At 34.6% G+C, this 21,002-nt stretch overlaps 3 protein-coding genes across 5 annotated transcripts; all 3 read left to right on the top strand.

Moving 5' to 3' along the window:
* Positions 1-58: 58 nt before the first annotated feature.
* Positions 59-17,692, top strand: LOC132716029 (follistatin-like). Of its 3 annotated transcripts, none has more exons than XM_060699171.1 (4): positions 59-213; positions 2,286-2,391; positions 3,096-3,311; positions 17,541-17,692. In XM_060699171.1, the coding sequence occupies exons 1-4, from the start codon at positions 174-176 to the stop codon at positions 17,608-17,610; spliced, it is 432 nt and encodes a 143-aa protein (XP_060555154.1). In that variant the 5' UTR covers positions 59-173; the 3' UTR covers positions 17,611-17,692. The 3 variants fall into 3 exon arrangements, with proteins under 3 accessions (XP_060555154.1, XP_060555153.1, XP_060555152.1); XM_060699170.1 differs by lacking the exon at positions 17,541-17,692 and adding an exon at positions 3,804-3,959; XM_060699169.1 differs by lacking the exons at positions 59-213; positions 2,286-2,391; positions 3,096-3,311 and adding exons at positions 15,992-16,166; positions 16,876-17,091.
* On the top strand, positions 4,502-6,952 carry LOC132716038 (ovomucoid-like). Its single transcript, XM_060699180.1, has 4 exons — positions 4,502-4,662; positions 5,322-5,424; positions 6,005-6,220; positions 6,824-6,952. Exons 1-4 carry the CDS (start codon positions 4,623-4,625, stop codon positions 6,891-6,893), a joined length of 429 nt encoding a protein of 142 aa, XP_060555163.1. The 5' UTR covers positions 4,502-4,622; the 3' UTR covers positions 6,894-6,952.
* A 492-nt stretch (positions 17,693-18,184) lies between the features above and the next one.
* On the top strand, positions 18,185-20,599 carry LOC132716037 (ovomucoid-like). The gene is made up of 4 exons (XM_060699179.1): positions 18,185-18,345; positions 19,030-19,132; positions 19,703-19,918; positions 20,466-20,599. The coding sequence occupies exons 1-4, from the start codon at positions 18,306-18,308 to the stop codon at positions 20,533-20,535; spliced, it is 429 nt and encodes a 142-aa protein (XP_060555162.1). The 5' UTR covers positions 18,185-18,305; the 3' UTR covers positions 20,536-20,599.
* Positions 20,600-21,002: the final 403 nt, after the last annotated feature.

Here is a 21,002-nt window from a genome sequence, read left to right as displayed (position 1 = left end):
GGCCCTCTCGCCATTTCATATACAAAAGGAATACGAATTTAAATGGTAAACATCAATCATAATTTCTCTTATCTAACAACAAAATAGTTCAGTAACACTGAAGTCACGTTTTGTTCTTCTATTCAGAGTTTAGCACAGAATCAAACTTTTTCGCTATCGTAACGTCCGGAAGAATGTTGATCGTAATAGCTGTCCTTTTTGGTGCTTTTTCAGGTAATAACACTATATTTATGCTTATAATAACAATGTGTTTATGCTTGTAATAATGCTTGTAAATATATTGTTTTACCGTGCGAAACAATACTTCTATGTTTGTACAATGGTTATTACAAGTTATGTTATACTTGTCATCATATAGTTTCTTCTATGATGTCATTTACAGTATGTTTATGCATGTTATTACACTTCTTTGCATGTTATTACACTTCTTTGCATGTAATTACACTTTTGTCCATGTTATTACACTTCTGTACATGTTATAACACTTCTGTACATGTGATTACACTTCTGTACATGTGATTACAATACTGTGCATGTAATTACACTTCTATGCATGTTATTACACTTCTGTACATGTGGTTACAATACTGTGCATGTAATTACACTTCTATGCATGTTATTACACTTCTGTACATGTGATTACACTTCTGTACATAAGATTACACTTTTGTACATATGATTACACTACTGTGCATATTATTACACTTCTATGCATGTTATTACATTTCTATGCATGTTATTACTCTTCTGTACATGTGATAACACTTCTGTACATGTGATTACACTTCTGTGCATGTGATTACACTTCTATGCATGTGATTGCACTTCTATGGATGTTATTACACTTCGGTGCATGTTATTACACTTCTTTTTTTGCATGTGATTACACTTTTGTACATGTGATTAGACGTATGTGCATGTGATTACTATTATATGCATGTTATTACACTTCTATGCATGTAATTACACTTCTATGCATGTTATTACACTTCTGTACATGTGATTACACTGCTGTGCATGTAATTGCACTTGTATGCATGTTATTACACTTCTATGCATGTATTGACACTTCTGTACATATGATTACACTTCTGTACATGTGATAACACGTCTGTACATGTGATTATATGCATGTTGTTACACTTCTATACATGTTATTACACTTATATGCATGTTATTACACTTCATTAACATGCTATTTCACTAATATGCATGTTATTACACTTCTATGTATGTGATTACACTTCTTTTTGTGTTATTACACTTATATGCATGTTATTTCACTTCTGTACATGTGATTAGACTTCTGTGCATGTGATTACCTTTCTATGCATGTGATTACCTTTATATGCATGTTATTACACTTCTATGCATGTTATTACACTTCTGTACATGTGATTACACTGCTGTACATGTGATTAGACTTCTGTGCATGTGATTTCCTTTCTATGCATGTTATTACACTTCTATGCATGTTATTACACTTCTATGCATGTTATTAAACTTCTGTATTTGTGATTACACTTCTGTTCATGTTATTACACTCCTATGCATGTTATTACACTTCTGTACATGTGATTACACTTCTGTATATGTGATTAGACTTCTGTGCATGTGATTACCTTTCTATGCACGTTATTACACTTCTAGGCATGCTATTACACTTCTATGCATGTTATTTCACTTCTTTGCATGTGATTACACTTCTATGCATGTTATTACACTTCTGTACATGTAATTACAATCAGTTTATACATATTCTTGTCATTACACTGTGTTTATACGTGCAATGACATAACAGTTAAAGTGACTTGCCCATCCAAAGATACGTAGTGAGTGAAAAGGGTGAAAGTCAAAATAAGTTTACATTTTGCCTTTCAATTTCATAATTTACTTCGCATGAACGATGTATAATGATATATAACTCACGTGGCCAAAGCAATTTTTTGTAAATATTTATCGGAATATACCTTTAACGATATATTAGTCTATTCATATTTTAGCCGAAGTTATATTCTGTCCTAAACATTTTAAAATATATACTGTTGGTTATTTAACATTACAACAGTCATTGTTTTGAAATAAATAGTCAATTCAGCTCATCTTCACTATGAAGAAATGAGCATAATGTCACTTTGATGTTTATTATTACACTATTTATGTTTGTAATAACACTATTTTTGTTTATTATATGTAAATGTTTATGTTTCTACTTGTTTATGTTTGCAGTGACATGCACATGTTGAACTGTATTTCATTGTTTATATATCGCAAATATTTTTCAGTGGTGAATTCTCAGTTTTTAAACTGTCCCTGGGTCAATAGTTTGGACTGTACAACTTACACCCCTTCAGTCGACTGTGGTTCAGACGGTGTCACCTACCCAAACAGGTAATACTTATCTAAGAATCGTATTATAACTGCCAGTGAAAGCTTCTAAAGTCTCGTTGGCCTCCTGCGCATCAAAATAGTAAACATAATAAAAAACGACTTACATACATGTATATACATTTAGTATCATTCAGTGAATTACTAGGTCACCTTTTGACAGACTATTACCTCTAAGCACACGAATGGTTGACATGTGGGCCGTCATTAAGCCTAGAATACATACAAACATGCCAGTACAAGCCGAAATATCTGGCTAGGGTGAAAGATAACATTTCCCAGTATAATCGCAACTTTTCGGTGATTTCCGTCAAACTTCGGATATAATTGATTAATGGTAAAAATGCGAGGTGTTTCGAATTCTCCATCACAATCGGAACATCCTCGCCTATTATTCATATCCGAAGACTGACGGAAAGGGCTGAAAAGTTGCGATTGAAAAAGTCAGTATGAAATGTAATCTTTTTTTTTTTTAAAAAACTACATTGTTAACCAAAAGGCAAATTCATACACTGCGTTAACAAGACTTTCTGTTTATACCTAGTAATAGAATTTAATTTCAAGTACTTGTATTTGGAAAACAAGACTGTTTATTTAGAACGATACATCTAGAATAATATGAATAATCATTAAAAGATGCGTTCATTTATGTAATACTAATTCAATAATCTTTATGTAATATTGAATAACCCTATAACGTATTTTAGGTGCTACTTAGCACAACAAATATGTGTAGATAATAATCTACATATTCTACATGAGGGTGCCTGCCTGTCATCCGAAGCAAGCACGACCCCGTCACCAAACTTTGTCCATGGAAATGACGCTGTGCTTGATTTCTTCTGTACTACACTTAGTCACCAACAATGTGGACCCGAGATACAAGAAGTATGTGCAACCGATGGCAGAACTTACCTAAATTAGTAAGTAAAGCATTCAATCTAAGGATTGCTAACCGAGCGGGTCCAAACCCTGTCAGGGGCAAGCCGTTGTTTCCTTGAGTAAGAAACCTTACATTCATTGCTAAGTACTGGTTGGTTCCAGAAACAAATTCGAGGATGTTTCAATAATCTTATAATTTCCAACACAATCGAACTAAAATAAACTGGTATAAACTAAAGAAAATTTTTAGATCATTCCCTCAACCGGTTTTCCCTGAATCAACATTTTCAATGTGCAAAATGACCTACAAATGAAAAGCGTTGCAACGCTTTTCGCTGAAATCGTCCTTTAAATTACACCAAAAAAATCGATTTTTAATTAAGTTCCGAGCATATTTCTTTTTAAGCCTATTGTTTCACTTGATCTATATACAAATTTCATTTTTTACGTTTTTAGGTTTTTTGACCTCAGTGGAGCTCCTTTACAATCTCATAATGAAAAATCATATTGTTGCATATGTTCAAAATTTTCAGCTGTGAGTACGACAAGGCAAGATGCACGCACCGGAATCTCAGAGTGAAAGACTTTGGACCTTGTGTTTGAAATATTCATATTTCATCAACAATGAATGTATTTTAATTGTAGCAACATGCGACTCAATATAAATATATAAACTTTTGTTGTTGAGATTCTGTCTTTGTCTTTTCTTTCTCAAACACCTGAAAAAATGAGTACAATTGTGTTTAAATTTGACTGCTTGATTTATTGGGATTTAATCTATATTGGGCGATACTTTACGGGCGCCACATAGAAATAATCGCATGCTGTTGTGAGTTGATAAACAAAATTGGATGAACGAAAACATTGGAAATGGAGAAAAAAACACGTCAATTTGCAGAGTTGACGTGTCTAAGTCTATTCATAAGAGGCCATAGCATATGTACAACTGGGCGCCTTGTAGAACCTTCGTAATCCAAACTGGCATTTGTATTTGTGTATTAAAACTTTAATACTGGTAATTGGAATGTATTACCCTACTGGCCAATAAAATACAATTAAAGACTGTGGATTGATTTTTACGGCCGCAAACGTCACATATTTATTAAATTTACTATTTCGAGTACATGTACATTTTATATGAACGACAAAATGCGAGATAATCAGAGACGAAACGGGAGATAAAAGTTTGTCTGACATATATATTCCAAAATTATTTTGAATGGGAACAACACGATTCTTATCTGTAGAAATAACTGTTGTGTAACACTAGGACTAGCAGGGTCACGTTTATGCTCCTTGTAGTTATACATTGCTAATTGAAATCAAAACTTGCAGGGATCACTAACATAACGATGATAGGCCTACTTGTTTTTATTTTGGCGGCCTCTTCAGGTAAGACTTCTTCCGCCTCGTTTTGTTCTTTATGTTTAATTGATTTAAATTCAACACCGGAGGACATATTTATTACTCTTGCAGCATGAAAATTACATCTGTACTGTCTCAGGATAAGGAAGCTTTTATATGTTTTTAAAATTTCTAAAAGAGCTCGTGATACTTATAATAATAACATGACATTACATTACATTATGTTATGTGCACGAGTACATGTTTCTTCGAGGCGTCCGTGGCCGTCTGGTTAAGTGGTTGCTGAATTTACTAGTAAGCCACTTGCCCCTCACCGTTGTTGGTTCAAATCCCGTCAAGCACTTTGGATTATTTCATGTCAGAAAGCTATCCAGCTAGCTTACGGGACGCCGTCGGTTCTACTCTGGAGCCCATATGTGCGGATGGGGGATCTAAGGTTTTCCTCCACCAGTAAAAGTAAAAAGTCGCCATATGGGTTGATGCGACGTAAACTCTATTCAACCAACCAAACAAGTTTCCTCTGCTTAACAATATCTGATACACCGAAAGTGGCAAATTTTGCACGATAGATATTCACGGACAAGTGGAAATTTGTCTACTCATTTAAAATGTTAAACTATTTTTAATATTTGAAGACAACTGAGTATATCAAAATGTTCGAAATTCTTACATTCCGTATTTTGCAGTAAGCGGTCAGTTTTTAAACTGTCCCTGGGTTAACAGTTTGAATTGTTCAGCATACGATCCCCAACCGGAATGTGGTACAGACGGCTTTACTTATGTGAACAGGTTAAGAGTTATTACTTTATAAGATTGGGTTTTTCTCTGTTTTGGGGGATGTGTATTTTATTTTTTTTTTTTTTTTTTTTTTTTTTTTTGGGGGGGGGGGGGGGTATTGTTGTTGTTTTACATTTTGAACATTGTCCGGGATATAACTCTGAAAATACAAGAGGTATCAAAAAAGAAACTTTGCAGGTAGATATATGTCATTGAGTAGACATGCAGTGCACAAGAACCGTAACTCTGCCTTGCCTAATTTTATTATCTACAATATATATGACCAATGCTGCGATACCCTAACAGTTATAGAACTGGCCAATCCTTCACTCTGTGGGCTTGAACTATATGTTGGATTTTCAACAAATGTTTGCGACAACGTTCTATTGTTCTACACAGATGACCAAATACTCACCGTACTACTCCTAAAATGATAATTACCAGTAGACTAGTAAATTAAATAATATCACAATAATGGTTATAAGAGAGACAAATAGTCGTGAAATACTCCATTAATCCAATCGAAACGCTTCGTTTCCATTCAAAATTACTGAATACACTGAAACATTCAATTTGCGGCTATTTTTTCCAGGTGCTTTTTTGCTCAGCAACAGTGTGTTCACCTGGAACTTCATATTCTACATGACGGAGCATGCCTGCCATCCGAATCAAGTACAACCCCAGCTGCAACAACAGTAAGCGGCCATGATGCCGTACTCGATTTCTTTTGCACGGTTATCAGCAAACAAGATTGTGGAACCGAAGATCAACCAGTTTGTGCGTCTGACAACTGGACTTATAAAAACTAGTAAGCCAAACTTTTGTCATTCATTAAGTTAAATCCTTAATTGCAAGGGTAGCAATACAGGACCTCGCTGTATAGGATAATAAAACAAACATATATTTTATTGGTCAATCGATATTTCGCTCGTTCGTTGTTTTATTATTCTGTTCTTTTCTGTTCTGTCTCATCTTGAGCAAGCATTTTATTCAATCTGAAAACCAAGTTCATTTGTATTCATGTTACTGTTGTGTGGTTTCAATGTTTTCCCCGATAGGTCTAGTTTTTAGTGAGGCACTGTATGTAGCACACATAGAGTTATTTGATTTAGAAAACACTAGACTTATAAACAAAGCCGACAAGCAAAAATAAAACTATCAGTTTGCATAATTTTGATTTTCATTGCCGATTATTTCTATATAATAAACAAATTTTACGCTGCAGTGGTCCAAGGTAAACAACTTCTATAAACAAATTTTTCAATTAATGTGTAGTTGCTTCCCTTAGACCACAGGTTGTAAAAAAAATACAGGATATCGCTATCTTTAAAATCTGATATTTAACTCGATAATACATCCCTAATGTTATTGAGGCTAATCAATGAATAGATAAAATATTTCTATTTTTCAGTTGTGAATATGATAAAGCCAGGTGTACTCACAGAAACCTGATGGTGCTAGACTATGCCCCATGTCCGTGAAATGTTACTGTTTGGCGTCAATATATTCTTAAGCGAAAAAATAAATTTGAAATACACAATTGTATATTTATGTTTTCTTTTGATAATTGACCGTTTTTATTTCAACAATTCATATATATGTTTTTCTTGGGGATTTCTCAACATCTGAATGAAAAAATTTCAAAGATTATTATGCAGAACTAATCGCTAAGCCAGGAATGCTTCTATATTTGAGCCGTGTCATGACAAAACCAACATAGTGGTTTTGCGACCAGCATGGATCCAGACCAGCCTGCGCATCCGCGCAGTCTGATCAGGATCCAGGCTGTTCGCTATCAGTGCCTCTACTTGTTAAAGGGTTGGTAAGCGAACAGTATGGATCCTGATCAGACTGTGCGGATGCGCAAGCTGGTCTGGATCCATGCTGGTCGCAAACGCACTATGTATGTTTTGTCGTGACGCGGCTCATTTATTTCTTAAATTTTAGATGAACTTTTGTTTTTAAAGAGCTATTCATTGGCCAATTACTGAGTCATTTTCCCTTCTGTTTCTTTTTGGCAATTGGTGCATTTATAGTGATTTAGTATTTTGTATAGAAGTCAAAATACTACTTCGTTTACATTTTGCCACTTTTATGACAAATTAGTTTACGTTTAGTGCTACTTTCTTCTGGTAATAAGCATGTAACATGGTCGTTAACAATTATTGGTCATAAACCATTTTTTAAATGTTATTAAGTTTTTGTTTTCCCTTTTTAAAGAAGTAAAATTTATTCGTTTCAGAGACAATTTGCATTTAAAACATAAGCCTCAAACTATTTCATGAAGTTTTTAATAATATTATTGTTCAGGAATCAAATTATTTGTCATTACTTTTGTTATAGAGTATCCTCCCTATATTTGGATTTTGTGAACGAATAATATCTTTTTCTATATTTTTCATATTATACAGTAAGCACTGTGTGGCGCCGTTATATGTCGCAACGCCGCTAAATGTCGCATTTACCGCTAAATGTCGCACCAATACCGCTAAATGTCGCAACTGCCGCTAAATGTCGCAAAATCATTTGCCGTTAAATGTCGCAATGTTAACGTTAAATGTCGCACGAATTTCCGCTACCGTTAAATGTCGCAACACTACCGTTAAATGTCGCAAGATATAAATTCATGTTAAAATCATGATTAAAAGTAGTAGTATTTTAATTTAAAACGCTCTCATAGTTATTTTTACTGTAAATATCGAGGATTTGAGCTGCTATATAATGAAATATTGACGCTAGAAAGCGTATTCTAGAAAGATACAAGAAAAGCATTGATGCAAAGCATCAAAGGGCGTCCAAACAGCAGGTGCAGCTGAACTAGTAGATATATGATGACAAGATATTCTTATAAACTTTTCAATGGTTCATTGGGTTTTACCAGAATTGTATATCACTTTTGAATGAACGGACGAAAGACATTGTTCATTATTTATAACTTTGATCGGCATGCTAGAAATTAGAATATTACTTGTTATTTCTTTATGATCGTGGTTATTAATAGCAACGGATATACATGTATACAATCATTTATAATCCATATATGTAACGCATGATCAACACCATACTTGTGTAATTGTCCCTTATTATGTTATTGCTATTAACGAGGACCCCCTCTTAAGGTATCTGTTCACACTAAGTAACAATATGACACTTGTTATATTACCATGTTGATCATGTTGAGCATAATTGTTTATTATACAATAAATGTAATTTCTATTTAATAAAAAAAAATACAGATTTTATGAATATTGTTTTCTTTTTCTTTTTTTGTGTGTGTTTTATGCGCTATTTTAATACTGAGTTTTTACGTTTACTACTATTTTTAAGAATTCAATTGTCATAATGATCGACGATTATAAGTCAAAACTTAACTGGAAAAAGTCAGTAAATCATGGTTAATCTTTCAATTTATAATATTGTTTATTCTTAAACCATATACATGTACATTTGTATTTTTCTTTATCATTTTTTAAATTATCAATCAATTGAATAATTCATAAAATCTGATTTGTAACTTTGAATAATTCCTCGGATCTTTACTAAAACACGAATAACAAATTATATAAAATGTTTTAAAGTTGATAGTGTCATATTAATGCCATAAAAAATGTACATTTTTTCTCAATTATTGTACATATTTATTGTTTTATCTCATATAGATAAAATATAACATGCGATTTGTGTTGTTTGGTTTTTCTTTCGAATTGTATGTTTATGTATAATAATAATCAATCAATTCGAGAGTTGATCTGTGTTTTATTAATTATTGTAACCAAACTAAGTGACAAACATTCATTTTGAAAAAAAGCTTATTTATCTGTAAAATATTTGTTCTGTTCTGTAACGATATCTACTCCAAAACCGGGAGAGACCGGACAATAAACGTGTGGTACTATTCGCCGGTCATTAGTAAATCCCGGGAGAGACCGGGAATAACCTAGGAGTACATCCCTCTATAAATAGATTTTCGGAATATTAAGGTCATCAACTCATCATTCTATTAACAGCTTTCGGAATAACATACCATAATAACCCACTGTGTACTACAAAATGATAAGCAAAAATACCCCGAAGAGCGCGATTTATGACGGAAAAGGTTATTTCATTTGAAAATGTTTGCATTGCGAAATTCTCCAGTTCGCCATTCATTGTACATATCGCGACTTATAAACAATCAAGCGCCCTCATACCGATCGGAATGATCGGCTTTTATTATTGGCAACTATAAAAGGCTCGAGAAGTTGCTGTCGCCCTTTCACAAAATCTAGGCGCCGCGCTTCGGCGCGGACGCCAACAATTGAAATTCAAGTCTCAATAGATAAGTATTTTTCTTTTGTCTCCCTTTTTCATTTATAACCCTGATTAACAACATCTTAAAGGTATTATGATATTGTCGCGATCACAATTCGGTTTAAGTAATTTCATTGATTTGAAGACCTTTTTTTTCTTGCTAGTACTAATAGTAATACAGTCATACTAGGGCGGTCTAAGCCCCATTTACACAGTCCCGGTTTGGTGTCTCGGTTTGCCACAGTTTAGTCAACCATGATCAACCATGGTAAACCGGCGTTGGGTCGTTGAAATTCCGTGAAGTAAAGGCAAAAACCATGGTGAACCAGCCCAAACTGAGAGATCACCACGGTTGTCTTCAAATGTTTAATACAACCGGGGCTCACCGGCACTCACCGAGAGGAAGCCCAAATCCGTGTTCTATCGGTTTGGAACAGGGAATTACCGGGAAACCACCGTATCTATACTGCATCCATACCGTGACAAATCGTAGTACACCGGGATGCGTGTCAATCAATGTCCAAACGCCAAAGTCCCGTATTGACACGATGTTGCCACGGTAAATCAGGCAGAGCTACGGGAGAGCCAGGGTACATTGAGGTCACTGGCAACAACGCTCCGGTTGGAGCCGGTAATGTCCCGGATATTGCAGACAAGTACGGTTATACAACGATGATAGACGGTGGTGTAACGACCTCATGCCGATACAGGAAATTTAAAGAACAGGAATATATAAACTTGAAGTGCTTCTTTGGATCATTTTGTTTAGAGAAGGAACACGAGCATGAACAATTTGTTAAATGAGAGAAGGAAAAATTCTTCAGCTGGTGCATTTTCAGCTTCAGGTACCTCAACCTCTGAAGGTGTTGTAGACACAGTTTTTTCTAACTTCCATCCCCTTTCCTTCGGATGGCATCTTTTTACCAAATGACTGATGTCAACGTGGTCAGTCAGTTTTATTCTCATAAACTTGAACAGGAAGCATCGGTGCATTACCAGGGCGTCACTGGCACAGTACCGGCATCACCAATAGCATTACCGTGGCAAAAACGGCGATGGTCGGGATGGACCGTGTCTAGTCGGGTTTCCAACGGAATCAAGCGGGAATACACCGATTTAGCATCGGCGCTTATCGTATATATCTGTCGGGGATGTGTAAACGCAATTTTATTTCTCAGAAAAACACCACGGAACACCTCGGTTCACCAGCTGAAGACACAGTAGCGATACCGTGGCCATTACCGGGACAGTGTTAATTTAGGCTTTATCAAACGGAACCTGCAACATTTTCAATTTTGCCGTTTTGGACTTTCTTTAGGGGTTCTTTTTTCTCTATTTTATCAATGACTGATGTTCCTCAACACACATCTGAACAACTTAAGTATTCAAGGAAAATATAGCACTCAAACCCACTGATTTAAGTTAATTTCAACATGATAAAAGTTCTAATTTTATGTTTACTTGTAGCGTATCGTTAGTTAGGAGCTGATTTTATTAATCAGGTTGCTCTAATAATTAATGTACATGTGGTTGTTACCTATCTTCCGATAATGTCAAACCCCTCGCGGGGACGTAAAAATGGTTAACTTGGGTTTTGTATGGAAGCCTTGGAGGGTCACTTTTGAGTTTCGACTTATAGATTTATTTTACTATTTTCTTATGACTTTTGATTTATGACTTTTGATTTATGACTTTTGATTTATGACTTTTGATTTATGACTTATGGATTTTGTTATTTCCCACGCGCTTGCCAAATGTAACACTTACCGGAACAGCACACGAGTCCGACCAGTATTGCTAGAACGTTCATTGTTGTAATCCAACAGCTAAAATGTGACGTTCTAACCAAAGAAACCACTACTTACATTCACAGCAAAATTGTTATACAAGAATTATGTAAGGAAAGTTAAGGAAAGGTCAGTCTAAATCTAGTTGTACAATTACTGTCCATTGACTGTAGATACTATATACGGTCATTTCGGACTATTTTTCTCATTTAATTAAATATTTTCCGCCGGTTAAAAGTGACATGAATTAGGGTCACGCATGCAAAGTATCTTTCCAGTGTGTCTTTGCTTGATTAATACATTATATAACAATCGTCCAAAATAATCCGAACGAAGTGGAAAATACTGTCGATATAGGCAGAAATGTATTTTTTCGAGGCTTCCGATGATGACAGTCAAAACGCTCTGACAATGGTTAATATTTCCGAACAGAAAAGCAATATTACACTTTTAGTTAAAATATTTCTTTATTCGTATTATACATTTGAGCCGCGTCACGACAAAACCAACATAATGGGTTTGCGACCAGCATGGATCCATACCAGCCTGCGCATCCGCGCAGTCTGATCAGGATCCATGCTGTTCGCTATCAGTTTCTTTACTTGTTATAGGGTCTGTAAGCGAACAACATGGATCCTGATCAGACTGCGCGGATGCGCAGGCTGGTCTGGATCCATGCTGGTCGCAAAACCATTATGTTGGTTTTGTCGTGACGCGGCTCATTTATATTTATTTATGATGGTCTGACATTTCCTTCATGTTATTTATTGATAAGTTCGTCCTTCTAAGTTCTCTACAAAATTTTTAAAAACTCATATAATTTATGTAATTTCAAGGAATTTTTGTTTTTAGTTTATAGTTATTTTTCGACTTTTCATTTATGAATATTATAGAATTTTTTATTTCTGCAAAACGTCTACGTTTCGAAAACGTTTTATAATGCATTAAACATAGGTTATAATACGGTGTGCACTGTGCATTACAAAGCTTAAAAAGGAGTTCTGGGCGAAAAAATCTATTACGAACTTAAAGGGACCAAGTTGCCAATTATTTCACGAATTCAAATACCAAAAACAAATATATCTAAAAGTAAACAATGAATGGAAATTGAAAAATGAAATAATGACCCTCTCGCCATTTCATATACAAAAGGAATACGAATTTAAATGGTAAACATCAATCATAATTTCTCTTATCTAACAACAAAATAGTTCAGTAACACTGAAGTCACGTTTTGTTCTTCTATTCAGAGTTTAGCACAGAATCAAACTTTTTCGCTATCGTAACGTCCGGAAGAATGTTGATCGTAATAGCTGTCCTTTTTTGGTGCTTTTTCAGGTAATTAACACTATATTTATGCTTATAATAACAATGTTTTTATGCTTGCAATAATGCTTGTAATTATATTGTTTTACCGTGCGAAACAATACTTCTATGTTTGTACAATGGTTATTACAAGTTATGTTATACTTGTCATCATATAGTTTCTTCTATGATGTCATTTACAGTATGTTTATGCATGTTATTACACTTCTTTGCATGTTATTACACTTCTTTGCATGTAATTACACTTTTGTCCATGTTATTACACTTCTGTCCATGTTATTACACTTCTGTACATGCGATTACACTTCTGTACATGTGATTACAATACTGTGCATGTAATTACACTTCTATACATGTTATTACACTTCTTTGCATGTTATTACACTTCTTTGCATGTAATTACACTTTTGTCCATGTTATTACACTTCTGTCCATGTTATTACACTTCTGTACATGCGATTACACTTCTGTACATGTGATTACAATACTGTGCATGTAATTACACTTCTATACATGTTATTACACTTCTGTACATGTGATTACACTTTTGTAAATGTGATTACACTACTGTGCATGTTATTACACTTCTATGCATGTTATTACACTTCTATGCATGTTATTACACTTCTGTACATGTGAAAACACTTCTGTACATGTGTTTACACTTCTGTGCATCTGATTACACTTCTATGCATGTGATTACACTTCTATGGATGTTATTACACTTCTATGCATGTTATTACACTTCTTTTTTGCATGTGATTACACTTCTGTACATTTGATTACACGTCTGTGCATGTGATTACACTTATATGCATGTAATTACACTTCTATGCATGTATTGACACTTCTGTACATGTGATTATACTTTCGACATGTGATAACACGTCTGTACATGTGATTCTATGCATGTAGTTACACCTCTTTACATGTTATTACACTTATATGCATGTTATTACACTTCTGAACATGCTATTTCACTAATATGCATGTTATTACACTTCTATGCATGTGATTACACTTCTATTCATGTTATTACACTTCTATGCATGCTATTTCGATTCTTTGCATGTGATTACACTTCTATGCATGTTGTAACACTTCTGTACATGTGATTAGACTTCTGTGCATGTGATTTCCTTTCTATACATGTGATTACACTTATATGCATGTTATTACACTTCTATGCATGTTATTATACTTCAATATGTGATACACTTCTATTCATGTTATTACACTCCTATGCATGTTATTACACTTCTGTACATGTGATTACATTTCTGTATATGTGATTAGACTTCTGTGCATGTGATTACCTTTCTATGCACGTGATTACACTTATAGGCATGTTATTACACTTCTATGCATGTTATTTCACTTCTTTGCATGTGATTACACTTCTATGTAATGTTATTAACACTTCTGTACATGTGATTACACTTCTCGTTACATGTAATTTACAATCAGTTTATACACATTCTTGTCATTACACTATGTTATACTATGCAATGACATAATAGTTAAAGTGACATGCCCATCCAAGATTACATAGTGAGGTGAAAAAGGGTGAAAGTCAAAATAAGTTTTACATTTTTTGCCTTTCAATTTCATAATTTACTTCGCAAGAACGATGTATAATGATATATTAACTCACGTGGCCAAAGCAATTTTTTGTAAATATTTGTATCGGAAATATACCTTTAACGATATATTAGTCTATTCATATTTTAGCCGAAGTTATATTCTGTCCTAAACATTTTAAAATATATACTGTTGGGTATTTAAACATTACAACAGTCAATCTTTTGAAATAAATAGTCAATTCAGCTCATCTTCACTATGAAGAAATAGAGCTAGATAATGTCAAACTTTGATGTTTATTATATACACTATTTATGTTTGTAATAACACTGTTTTTGTTTATTATATGTAAATATTTATGTTTCTACTTGTTTATGTTTGCAGTGATATTTTTTATTTTATTTTTTGCAACATCATAGATCTGCATAAACATAAAAATACATACATGTATAGAATATACATATACATATAGCAAATTTAAACAAATAAGATAATATTAAATGAAATGTATATAAAATTATAAATAGATTAGAGAATGTACTTTAATATAAGTTTATGCTTGAAATAATAATGTTTTGCTAATTTCGTTAACAAGAATATTTCCTGTTATTTCTATATATCATTATTTCAACTGTATGGGATTATTAATCTGGAAGCAAAACATGGTTTCAATTGTCGAACCATTCTAATTATGTCCTATATTTTTTGTAATTAATCGGTCGTATCTGATGCTAATAGCTGGTCACTCCATATGTGAAGCTGGTCACTCCATGTTTGAAGCTGATCACTTCATATGTGAAGCCGGTCACTCCATATGTGAAGCCGGTCACTTCATATGTGAAGCCGGTCACTCCATATGTGAAGCTGGTCACTCTATATGTGAAGCTGGTCACTCCATATGTGAAGCTGGTCACTCCATGTTTGAAGCTGATCACTTCATATGTGAAGCCGGTCACTCCATATGTGAAGCCGGTCACTTCATATGTGAAGCCGGTCACTCCATATGTGAAGCTGGTCGCTCCATATGTGAAGCTGGTAACTCCATATGTGAAGCTGGTCACTCCATATGTGAAGCTGGTCACTCCATATGTGAAGCTGTTCACTCCATATGTGAAGCTGGTCACTCCATATGTGAAGCTGGTCACTCCATATGTGAAGCCGGTCACTCCATACGTGAAGCTGGTCACTCCATATGTGAAGCCGGTCACTCCATATGTGAAGCTGGTCACTCCATATGTGAAGCCGGTCACTCCATATGTGAAAAGAGAATATGATACGACTGGACTTGAGGTCCGTTTAATTCCTATCCAAAATGGCTGCTTTTAATGTTTGGTTGGCTGGACAGAACAAAAATAGTCTTATCGAACTTCTGCAGAAGCCACTCGTGTATGAAATAATCATCATCAGCATCATCATTATCACCAAATTATTGTCTCCTTCATTACTTGTATTCAATACTATTCATGTTTATATTTACATGTATAATATACGTGGTTATCGCGGCGACATCCAACAAATTTTAGAAATGCTAATATGCAATGTGATGTTCCTCAAATATGTTGTAAAACTCTGTGATATTAATGACAAGTGGAAAGTCTGTGGTCTTTTGTGCATGCACATGTTGAGCTATATTTCATTGTTTATATATCGCAAATATTTTTCAGTGGTGAATTCTCAGTTTTTAAACTGTCCCTGGGTCAATAGTTTGGACTGTACAACTTACACCCCTTCAGTCGACTGTGGTTCAGACGGTGTCACCTACCCCAATAGGTAAGACTTATATACGAATAAGTATCCTATAATAACTGCCAGTCAAAGCTTCAAACGTCTCGTTGGCCTACAGCACATCAAAATAGTAAACATAATAAAAAACGACTTACATACATACATTTAGTATCATTCAGTCAATTACTGAACTCTGAATGTGTATAGGTCACCTTTTGGCAGACTTTAACCTTTAAGGACAGGGGTGGTTGACATGTCGGCCCTCATTAAGTCTAGAATACATACATACATGCAAGTACAAGCCGAAATATCTGGCTAGGGTGAAAGATAACATTCCAAGTATAATCGCAGTTTTTCGGTCATTTCAGTCAAACTTTCGGATATGGTTGATTAATGGTAAAATGCTTCGGTGTTTCGAATTCTTCGTCACAATCGGAACATCCTCGCCTAATATTCATATCCGAAGACTGACGGAAAGGGCTGAAAAGTTGCGATCGAAAAAGTCAGTATGAAATGTAATATTTTTAAGAAAAACTACAATGTTAACCAAAAGGCAAATTCATAGACTGCGTTAACAAGACTTTATGTTTATAATTAGTAATAGAATTTGATTTCAAGTACTTGAAAACAAGACTGTGTATTTAGAACGATACATCTAGAATAATATGAATATTCATTAAAAGATGCGTTCATTTATGCAATACTATTTCAATAATATTTATGTAATATTGAATAACCCTAAAACGTATTTTAGGTGCTACTTGGCACAACAAATATGTTTAGATAATAATCTACATATTCTACATGAGGGTGCCTGCCTGCAATCCGAATCAAGCACGACCCCATCACCAAACTATGTCAATGGAAATGACGCTGCGCTTGATTTCTTCTGTACTACACTTAGTCACCAACAATGTGGACCCGAGATACAAGAAGTATGTGCAACCGACGGCAGAACTTACGTAAATTAGTAAGTAAAGCATTCAATCAAAGGATTGCTTGAGCAAGGAACTTTACATTCATTGCTTAGAACTGGTTGGTTCCAGGAACTGATTCGAGTGTGTTTCAATAATCTAATAGTTTCCGACACAATCGAACTAAAATAAACAGGTATAAACTAAAGCAAATTTTTAGATCATTCGCTCGCCCCGTTTTTCCTGAATCAACATTTTTAATGTGCAAATGACCCACAAATGAATAGCGTTGCAACGCTTTTCGTTCAAATCGGCCTTTAAATTACACCAAAAAAAATCGATTTTTAATTTAGTTCCGAGCATATTTCTTTACACGCCTTTACAGATAACATTTTAATTGTTTCTCTTGATCTATTTACGAATTTCAAATTTCATGTTTTTATGCTTTTTTACCTAAAAAAAATATTATGATTAAACCTTTGTTAAATTCGTTAATATTTTCCAGCTGTGAGTACGACAAAGCAAGATGCACTCACCGGAATCTCAAAGTGAAAGACTTTGGACCTTGTTCCTGAGATCTTCATCTTTTATCAACAATGTTTATATTTTGTAGCAACATGCGGCTCAATCTAAATATATAAATTTTTGTTGTTGAGATTCCGTCTTTGTTTTTACTTTCTCAAGCATACAGTTGTGTTTAGATTTGACTGCTTGACCTATTGGGGGGGGGATTAATCAATATCGGGCGATACTTTACGGGCGCCACATATAAATAATGACATGCTGTTGTGAGTTGATTAACGAATTGGATAACCCCCGAAAAACATTGAAAATGGGAAAAGTTGACCTGTCTAAGTCTATTAGCATATGTACAACTGGGCGCCTTGTAGGACCTTCGTAATTCAAATGTATATTAAAACTAAAATAATTGAAATTTATTATCCTACTGGCCCATAAAATATAACAACAAAAAGGAATTAAAAGATATGGAGTGGTTTTTACGGCTGCAACACATAACATATTTAAAAATCACTACGTTGAGTACATGTACATTGCATACATTGTATATGAACGACAAAATGTGAGATAAAAGGGAGATAAAGTTTGTCTGACATATATATTCCAAAATTATTTTGAATTGGACCAACACGATTCTTATCTGTCGAAATAACAGTTGTGTAACACTAGGACTAGCAGGGTCACGTTTATGCTCCTTGTAGTTATACATTGCTAATCGAAATCAAAACTTGCAGGGATCACTAACATAACGATGATAGGCCTACTTGTTTTTATTTTGGCGGCCTCTTCAGGTAAGACTTCTTCCACCTCGCTTTGTTCTTTATGTTTAATTGATTTAAATGCAACACCGGAGGCCATATTTATTACTCTTGCAGCATGAAAATTACAGCTGTACTGTCTCAAAACTGTATAGGGATGCTTTTTATGTAATGAAAAATTTCTAAAAGAGCACATGATACTTATATGAGCCGCGTCACGACAAAACCAACATAATGGGTTTGCGACCAGCATGGATCCAGACCAGCCTGCGCATCCGCGCAGTCTGGTCAGGATCCATGCTGTTCGCTTACAGATCCTATTACAAGTGAAGAAACTGACAGCGAACAGCATGGATCCTGATCAGACTGCGCGGATGCCCGTCAGGCATTTTTGGATTCTTTCATCCTGTGAGGAAGCTATCCAGCTAGCTAACGGAACGTCGGTGGTTTTACTATGAAGCCCTACGTGCGGAAGGACTCTTGAGGAAAAATTGGAAAGTCGCCATGTGTTTGAGCGACGTAAAAACCAACCAACCAACCAACCAAACATGTTTCCTCTGATAAACAATATTTGATACACGGGAAATGACGTATTATGCCGTATATTAACGGAAGCGTGATAAATGTTTACTCATTTAAATGTCAAACTATTTTCAATATTTGAAAACAACTGAGTATATCAAAATGTTTGAAATTCTTACATTCCGTATTTTGCAGTAAGCGGTCAGTTTTTAAACTGTCCCTGGGTTAACAGTTTGAATTGTTCAGCATACGATCCCCAACCGGAATGTGGTACAGACGGCTTTACTTATGTGAACAGGTTTGAGTTATTTCATCATAAGAATGGGGTTTTCTCTGTTTTGGGGGATGTGTATTTTATTTTTTTTGGGGGGGGGGGGGGGGGGGGTGGGGGGGGTGTTGTTGTTTTACATTTTAAACATTTTCCGGGACATGACTCTGAAAATACAAGAGGTATCAAAAAAGAAACTTTGCAGGTAGATAGATGTCATTGCGTAGACTTGCAGTGCACAAGAACCGTAAATCTGCCTTGCCTAATTTTATTATCTACGATCTATAAGACAAATCCTGCAATACCCTTACTGTTATAGAACTGGCCAAATCGTTCACTCTGTGGGCTTGAACTATATGTTGGATTTTCAACAAATGTTTGCGACAACGTTCTATTGTTCTACACAGATGACCAAATACTCGCCGTACTACTCCTAAAATGATAATTACCAGTAGACTAGTAAATTAAATAATATCACAATAATGGTTATAAGGGAGACAAATAGTCGTGAAATACTTCATTAATCCAATCGAAACGCTTCGTTTCCATTCAAAATTACTGAATACACTGAAACATCCAATTTGCGGCTATTTTTTCCAGGTGCTTTTTTGCTCAGCAACAGTGTGTTCACCTGGAACTTCATATTCTACATGACGGAGCATGCCTGCCATCCGAATCAAGTACAACCCCAGCTGCAACAACAGTAAGCGGCCATGATGCCGTACTCGATTTCTTTTGCACGGTTATCAGCAAACAAGATTGTGGAACCGAAGATCAACCAGTTTGTGCGTCTGACAACTGGACTTATAAAAACTAGTAAGCCAAAATTTTGTCCTCGCTGTATAGGATAATAAAACATTTATTTAGTTATAAAAACTTTTATTGGTCAATCGATATTTCGCTCGTTCGTTGTTTTATTATTCTGTTCTTTTCTGTTCTGTCTCATCTTGAGCAAGCATTTTATTCAATCTGAAAACCAAGTTCATTTGAATTCATGTTACTGTTGTGTGGTTTCAATGTTAATTTTCCCCAATAGGTCTAAGTTTTAGTGAGGCACTGTATGTAGCACACATAGAGTTATTTGATTTAGAAAAACACTAGACTTATAAACAAAGCCGACAAGCAAAAATAAAACTATCAGTTTGCATAATTTTGATTTTCATTGCCGATTATTTCTATATAATACTGCAGTGGTCCAAGGGAAACAACTTCTATAAAACGAATTTTTCAATTAATGTGTAGTTGCTTCCCTTAGACCACAGGTTGTAAAAAAAAATACAGGAGATCGCTATTTAACTAGATAATACATCCCTAATGTTATTGAGGCTAATCAATGAATAGATAAAATATTTCTATTTTTCAGTTGTGAATATGATAAAGCCAGGTGTACTCACAGAGACCTGAGGGTGCTTGACTATGCCCCATGTCCGTGAAATGTTACTGCTGTTTTTTCGTCAGTAAATTCTTAAGCAACAAAATAAATTTGAAATACACAAATGTATATTTATGTTTTCTTTTGATAATTGTCCGTTTTGATTTCAACAATTCATATATATTTTTTCTTGGGGATTTCTCAACATCTGAATTAAAAAAATTAAGAGATTATTATGCAGAACTAATCGCTAGGCCAGGAATGCTTCTATATTTATTTCTTAAATTTTAGATGAACTTTTGTTTTTAAAGAGCTATTCGTTGGCCAATTACTGAGTCATTTTATCTTCTGTTTCTTTTTGGCAATTGGTACATTTATAGTGATTTATTATTTTGTATGGAAGTCAAAATACTTCTTCGTTTAAATTTTGCAACTTTTATGACACATTTTTTCACGTTTAGTGATATTTTCTTCTGGTAATAAGCATGTAACATGGTCGTAAACAGTTATTGGTCATAAACCATTATT

The sequence above is a fragment of the Ruditapes philippinarum genome, unplaced genomic scaffold, assembly GCF_026571515.1.
Source record: "Ruditapes philippinarum isolate M1 unplaced genomic scaffold, ASM2657151v2 ctg957_1_1_1_1, whole genome shotgun sequence".
Classification (NCBI taxonomy): Eukaryota; Metazoa; Mollusca; class Bivalvia; order Venerida; family Veneridae; genus Ruditapes; species Ruditapes philippinarum.
Note: the sequence above shows the minus strand (reverse complement) of the source record. Positions and strands in the feature narration are given on the sequence as shown.

Coding starts and splice junctions, on each gene's coding strand:
- LOC132716038 (XM_060699180.1), top strand. CDS start 4,623: ATGATAGGCCTACTTGTTTTTATTTTGGCGGCCTCTTCAG. Junction 4,663..5,321: donor TATTTTGGCGGCCTCTTCAG/GTAAGACTTCTT, acceptor CGTATTTTGCAG/TAAGCGGTCAGTTTTTAAAC. Junction 5,425..6,004: donor GGCTTTACTTATGTGAACAG/GTTAAGAGTTAT, acceptor TATTTTTTCCAG/GTGCTTTTTTGCTCAGCAAC.
- LOC132716029 (XM_060699169.1), top strand. CDS start 16,009: ATGCACATGTTGAGCTATATTTCATTGTTTATATATCGCAAATATTTT. Junction 16,167..16,875: donor GGTGTCACCTACCCCAATAG/GTAAGACTTATA, acceptor AACGTATTTTAG/GTGCTACTTGGCACAACAAA. Junction 17,092..17,540: donor GGCAGAACTTACGTAAATTA/GTAAGTAAAGCA, acceptor AATATTTTCCAG/CTGTGAGTACGACAAAGCAA.
- LOC132716037 (XM_060699179.1), top strand. CDS start 18,306: ATGATAGGCCTACTTGTTTTTATTTTGGCGGCCTCTTCAG. Junction 19,133..19,702: donor GGCTTTACTTATGTGAACAG/GTTTGAGTTATT, acceptor TATTTTTTCCAG/GTGCTTTTTTGCTCAGCAAC. Junction 19,919..20,465: donor AACTGGACTTATAAAAACTA/GTAAGCCAAAAT, acceptor TCTATTTTTCAG/TTGTGAATATGATAAAGCCA.